The sequence below is a fragment of the Cebus imitator genome, unplaced genomic scaffold, assembly GCF_001604975.1.
Source record: "Cebus imitator isolate Cc_AM_T3 unplaced genomic scaffold, Cebus_imitator-1.0 Scaffold18, whole genome shotgun sequence".
NCBI classification, from domain to species: domain Eukaryota; kingdom Metazoa; phylum Chordata; class Mammalia; order Primates; family Cebidae; genus Cebus; species Cebus imitator.
Window position 1 is genome coordinate 6423212 of NW_016107333.1, and position 6974 is coordinate 6430185.

Below are 6974 nucleotides of genomic sequence, written 5' to 3' on the forward strand. Positions count from 1 at the left end.
CTGCCTCAGCCTCCCGAGTAGCTGGGACTACAGGCATGCACCATCATGCCCAGCTAATTTTGTATTTTTAGTAGAGACGGGGTTTCACCATGTTGACCAGGATGGTCTCGATCTCTTGACCTTGTGATCCACCCGCCTCGGCCTCCCAAAGTGCTGGGATTACAGGCTTGAGCCACCGCGCCCGGCCTTGATATTTTTCTTTAGCAGCAAATATTTACATATAATTATGTTCACAACAATGAAGAAAGCTGGATGCAGTTTTGGTTATTTAATAACTATCTTTTTGTTTTGTCTTGTTTTTTGAGACTTGCTTTGAGTCTTGCCATGTTGCCCAGATAGGAGTGCAGTGGCGCCATCTTGGTTCACTGCTACCTCCACCTCCCAGGTTCTAGTGATTCTTGTGCCTCAGCCTCCCGAGTAACTGGGACTACAGGTGCATGCCACCATGCCCAGCTAATTTTTGTATTTCTTTAGTAGAGATAAGGTTTGGCTGTGTTGGCCAGGCTGGTCTCAAACTCTTGGTCTCACGTATTCCACTGGCCTTGGCCTCCCAAAGTCATGGATTAGGGAGTGAGCCATGGTGCCTGGCCTATTTTGGTTTTTAAAAAATCAAATAAATACAAGTCATTTTGTTTATTTTACTGTCTCAGTAGATTGATACCAGAAACTAAAATACCAGACTGAATTATAATTCCAATTTACCATCTACCTTTCATTTCTTCTTTATTCATAGCCTGGAAAGAATCCTGCTTCTTTGTTAGTCTTTAACAGTTTCTCATTTTAGGGCAAATTAGTTCAAATGGAATAAATATTTTTTCTCTACCTGACGAAGCTGTTAATATTAGAAACTGATTTTTCCTTATTCTTTTTTTTAGAGACCATCTCGCTCTGTCGCCTAGGCTGGAGTGAGTGACTCCAGCCCTTTTACTGCATCCTTTTACTCCTGGGGCCAAGCAATCCTCCCACCTCAGCCTCCTGAGTAGCTGGGACTACAAGGACATGCCGTCATGCCTGGGTGTTTTCTTTATTTTTATTTTTTGTAGAGGCAGGGTCTCACTATATTGCCTAGGCTGATCTCGAACTCCTGGTCTTAGGCCTTAAGCAGTCCTGCCTCAGCCTCCCAAAGTGCAGGGATTACAGGCATGAACCACCATGCCCAGCCTGTTTTCTTTCTTTAAGCGCCTTATTGAATTAATGTGTGAAGTATTTTTCATCATATCTTGTTAAAACCTCATCCTCAGTTCAGGTGCGGTGGCTCATGCCTGTAATCCCAGCACTTTGGGAGGCTAAGGTGGGTAGATTACTTGAAGTCAGGAGTTTGAGACCAGCCTGGCCAATGTGGTGAAATCCCCTCTCTACTAAAAAAAAAAAAAAAAAATTAGCTGGGTGTGGTGGCGGTACCTGTAATCCCAGCTACTTGAGAAGCCAAGACAGGAAAATCACTTGAACCCAGGAGGCAGAGTTTGCAGTGAGCCAAAATCACACCACTGTACTTCAGCCTGGGTGACAGCAAGATTCTGTCTCAAAAACAAAAACAAAAACAAAAACCCTCATCTTCAGATATCTACTGAATATTTGATTCAATAAATGACTCAAATTTCTTATAATTATTTTGAAAGGATGTTTACTAGGTATCTTTGTCTTAGCCAGCTGTTCATTATTGAAAGTTCTTGAGTTAATATTAATGTTATAGTATTGAATAATAAGACTTTTTATTTATTTAACATATCATGTTTCAATTCATAGCCTGTTGTAAAGTACTTATAAAACTTAAGAAAAGTTTATAAAAATCATAGCTGTTTCATACTATTAGCTCACATCATATGCTTTTACATTTGTCTCACGTAGGAGTTACAAAATATTGTGGGCTAGAAAGGGTTTGTATTATTGTTTTTATTTTGCTTTGTTTTCAGAAACAGTTGAGGCTTAAAGAGGCTAAGTGACTCACCCAGGGTTGCTTAGCCAAGCCTTGAATCTGTGTTGTCTGGTTTAAAATCCAGGGATTTTTCCACTATAACATACTGCCCGTTAATGAATGTAATTACAAATTAGAAAATGTAATCCATTTAAATATTTTTTTTGTATTTTGTTATACTTAAAGGCAAACTACCTCCGTGAGATGTTCTATTAGTACTGGAAACTGGTGCTTATACTAACTGATGTTTGTACCTGTTGGTGAGCTTTGTCCTAGCTTAGTCTTTGAAGTAGGTACCTAGGGAGGAAGTAAATTTTTCAGTAATGCCACTCTTACTTGAGGTTTTTTGAGACTCATTTGATAATTTTCTTTTGAGACCTATAGCATGTTCATTTGTATTATATTCTGTTGTGGCCCATCTTTGCTATTTGTGGGGAGATTATGTTTTCAAATCAAACCAAAGTGGTACCAAACTGTGGCTAGTGAATAAAAAGGGAGCAAATCTGGAATATACCATCTGGAGGCAGGAAATTACAAATAGCTTTAAAATAACTACACTGACTTTCCTGTGGCTTGGATTCTAAAGAGTAGGCCAGATAGGTTTGAAATCAGAGAAAGGGGCTGGGTGCAGTGGCTCACACCTGTAATCCCAGCAGTTTGGGAGGCCAAGGCAGGAGGATTTCTTGAGCCGAGAAGTTCGAGACCAGCCTGGGCAAAAAACAACAACAACAACAACAACAACAAAAAAACAAACGAAAACAAGACAAAACAAAAAATTGAAATGAAACCAAAGAAAGCAGTATATATATTGCTTCCCAAGATTGTACTTTTTAAAGTGGTCATTGCTTACTTGGGCTTGTGGTATTTATTTTAGGGCTTAACTTTTGGAGTCCTGAGAATTCAGCTGCCTGCTGCTGTTTCTTAGATGTTTTGAGTATGTCATTTGTCTGAGCATGTTGCACTGCTGAGTACGCAGCGGTTTGCTGACTGGTCTTTTAAAGACGTTCTACTGTGAAGAGCACTTTGGAGCAGAGGTGGTCAATCAGTAGAGCTCCTGTTTAATTCCATAGTGTTGTCTGCAGACTGCTTTGTCTTTAACCCTTAAGAGACTAGAGGCCTTGGAGAAGAGGCTCCTTAATGAATACATTCTGAATCTGTGTTTGAGGTTTATCACTTTACTGATACAATCTGAAATAATTAGTGAGGTTTTTCAAAGATAATTTCAATTCTACTACTTAAATAATTTGCTGAAAACCAACAATAGTGAATATTTATTGAATACCTACTAACTTAATACTAACCATTTTGCTAAACATTTTACAGGCCTTATCTCATTCTCACAAAAATCTTACAGGGTCAGTTATCTTTTCTCATTTCTACAGAGAAGAAAATTGAGTAATTTTGCCCAGTGTCACATTGTGAGTGAGAGCTAGAGTTAAGGTATGGAATCAGGCAGTCTGACCCATGTTAAATGTACAGCTGTGTCATGCTGCTTCCCCATAACAGTAATGAACTATTTAATTGTATCCAACATTATGTCAAGAAAGAAAGTGCCTACCTAGCTTCACAAACAAAGCACTGAATGTGCACTGGAGCAAGAGTGTGATCATGGCAAAATACTACAGCAGGTTTTAACTTTGAAGTGTTTAAACGCATTTCATTGAACTAAAGACTGCTGTATTTTTGTGTAGTTCACAGTCAACATTCGTTGATGTTACTTTTCAGGGTTTTACCCTGTGGGTTTCTGTTCTGACACCAGTGGGTATAGGGACTCAATCATATGCCAGCACTTTTCCCACCCTCAGCCCTGAGGTGACCCCAGAAGGGGAAATTGTGACCCAAGTCCAGCTGCTGGCCTGTCTGTCTGTGCTTTCCAGCCCAAGAACTGATTCCTTCTCTGAGAAAATTGGAAAGTCTCCTGGAGGTTGCTGAGAAGCTTTGATGTAGAGGTAGCAATTGAACAGATTGTCCTTTAGAAGCAGCCAAATTTCATTTTCCAGATTGAAAGACAGACTTCCAAGAAAACTTTTCTTTTTAATGTTTTGTTCTAGCATCCAAAAAAGACCCAACTTCAGATCCGGGCTTGAGAGTTTCTCAGGGCTATTCTTGTCTAGGTGGAGGGTGGTTGGCCCATTCTCAGATGGCATATGTCTTAATAGCTGTATGGCTGTCCAGGCCAGCCTTCAGCTCCCTCCTGCTGGGCTCTGAGAGGAAGTCCACTTGACAGCTGCTAGGCACCTCCCAGTAAGCTCACCAGAGTATTTTGGTGTCATTTGTGACAGACTTGGATTCAAACTCCAGCCCTGCCACTAGCTTGTTAATATTGTGGGCTGCCCACAAGTTTCTTAGTTTGAGTCTGTTTCCTCATCTCTAAAATGAGGATTATAATGCTTCCCTCCAGTGTTAAAGTGAGGATTGAGTGAGATAATGTGTTGACTTGGCTTGCAGTAGACCTGGTATGCAGATGGACCGTTAGTGTTAGTTTCTGATAGTAGTGTTAGGGAGGCTGTTAGAGCAGGATTAAGAACACAGTGTTTGGAATCAAATAGATCTGAATTTGATCTCAGGTGTCTCTTTTCATTGTTGTATGACCTTGAGCAGCAATTGTCTTGGTCTCTCTGAGTCAGTTTTCTTAACTGTTAAGTGGGGATAATATCAATGCCCATCTCAGGGTTTTTGGCCTCCCAACATTCATTGAGCTTATGGATGTAAAGAACCCAGTAGAATGTCTGGCATATGGTAAGCCCTCAGTGAATTACAGCTCTCTATTATTGATGCCTTTGATGTACCTCACGGGGGTCCAGGCCTGTGTTTTGTCTCCTAGTGACTCCTTTTTGTTATCATTTAGTACATCATATACCTCGATGATTGCTGAAAGGCAGAGGATAGCGCTTCTTTGTTGAGCCATTGCCCCAAAGCCAGATTCTACCATAAGGGCCCAAATTCCCTGCTTATTCTCATTTTGCATCTTCCTTTTGCCCTGGCTTTTCTCACTGTCGTGTAATAAGAAGGGCACATTCAGTGGAGGACCCCTTGCTCAGCCAGAGGGATTTCTTAGCTATGTGAGAATTGAGAGGCTTTGATGTCTGAGCACAGAACTAATTTGTTGGATCTGAAACTAAGGAGAAGTCCTTCCCAGTTTTGTCATTTCTGGGGGGTGATGAACAGCCTTTCACTAGATACAGTATGCTTTCTTTTTTAGCTGCAGCTCCCTAGACCCCTGCTTTCTTTTTCCTTTTTCTCTTTTTTTGAGATAGGATCTTGCTCTGTCACTCAGGCTGCAGTACAGTGACATGATCTTGGCTCACTGCAACCTCTGCCTCCCTGGCTCAAGTAATCATTCCACCTCAGCCTCCCAAGTAGCTGGGACTACAGGTGCATGCCACCATGCCCAGCTAATTTTTGTATTTTTTTGTAGAGATGGGGTCTCACTGTGTTTCCCAGGCTAATCTCAAACTCCTGGGCTCAAGCAGTCTACTGCCTCAGCCTTCCTAAGTGCTGGGATTACAGGTGTGAGCCACTACACCCAGCTCCTGGTCATTTGTTTTGGGCAAATCATTTAGCACACCCATGTCCATAGCACATTGGGTACCTTACAGCAAGAAGACAGGAAAAGGATACTAGAAAAACTTAAGCTTCTCAGTGGAGCCCAACTGAAAAAAGTGAGGGAGTGTTTGCCTAGCTTTTCAGAATTCAAGCCCATGGAGGGAAAATACTGTAGAATCACACCGAAGCTGGAAGGAACTGTAGAGATCATCTAGGCCACATGCTGCAAAATGAGAAAACCAAGACTCAAAGGGGAGAAGTGATTTGTCCAAGGCCATATAACAAGCTGGAACTAGAAGGCTGGTAGCCTGACTGAATTCAATGGGGTTTTTTTTCTTTTACTCCTGGTACACTATGATTCAATGTTCTTTTAGTCCATAGTCTTGCCCTATTGTTCTACTGGACTTTAATGCAATAGCATAATCAGAGGGCACTGTAAGTGCCATGCATACCAGTATTTAAAATATAGTCAATGTGCCTCCTTTAAACCCTCCCATACTTATACCTTATTGTTATTTTCTAGGGTGTCAGATGCCTGATACATTCAATTCATGGTTTCTTATAACCCTACTCCACGTCTGGTAAGTGAGCAATTTAAATGAAGTTACCAAATGTATTTTTTTTTAAACACTGCTGACTTGTAAGGTATAGCCTTCAGCAGGGCTGATTATATGAAATGGCAGTTGTTCAGGTGTTAAAAACTGTTCCTTTCATTTTAATAACTGGTGTCTTGAAGCACATTTTTATTAAAGGTCAAAGCATAGACCCAGAAGGAAACTAATATTTGTAGGATTTTTTTCAAAGAACACCTAACCCAGTGAACAATGCTATCAGTATCTCTTAAGAGACTCCATGAGCTTGGATGGAAAGTTTTCTCTCCCTTGGCTGTTTTAGGAAAGTTCGCATTTACGTAAAAGTGGTTTGAATTGTGAGAATCCGTGGTCATTTTCATTGCTGGTCATCAGAAACCTATAACAAATTATAGCACTGACATTTACGCCTGTACCTCTAAAATGTGCATACAAGTTAGCTTCATGCCAGGTTTGTTGCATGTAAAAATATTTAACACCTTAAACAGTATATTTTTTCTTCAGCTGTGAAATAAGTAGCCAAAAAAAATCAATTTTTCATCTAATGTTACACAGTATTAAAGGTCAGAAGGATATAGGAGAGTCGTTGAAGTGGGGGCTGGGGAATGTATTTATTGAACTGCCAGATCTTGGGAAAGTAAATTCTGGAGAACTAAGTTTACTACTTTGACCATAGTGAGTATCTGAGGAACATGGGAATGGCTGCCCTGTCAAAAGGACCCTTGTTTGAGACTGCCTTCAGCTGAGCCTTTGCATCACACAACTGACTACTATATACTTTTTGGTTTTGATCACCTCTGAAATGTTTCTTCCTCTGTACTCATACAGTTACACTGAGTTTGGCTTACGGGCCTAAGGTGGCAGTTTATTTTATGCTTTTTTTTTCCTTTTTTTTTTTTTTTTTTTTTTTTTTTTTTTTTTTT

The 6974-nt window shown here is 40.4% G+C and overlaps 1 protein-coding gene across 2 annotated transcripts in view; it reads left to right on the forward strand.

Annotated features, from left to right (window-relative positions):
- Positions 1 to 6974, forward strand: part of LOC108292495 (ubiquinol-cytochrome-c reductase complex assembly factor 1) — a 108227-nt gene that overhangs the window by 41345 nt on the left and 59908 nt on the right. For both annotated transcript variants that reach the window (XM_017513492.2, XM_017513498.2), the window contains one exon: positions 5985 to 6042. In XM_017513492.2, coding sequence (XP_017368981.1) covers positions 5985 to 6042 — 58 coding nt within the window. The remainder of the gene's footprint in view (positions 1 to 5984; positions 6043 to 6974) is intronic.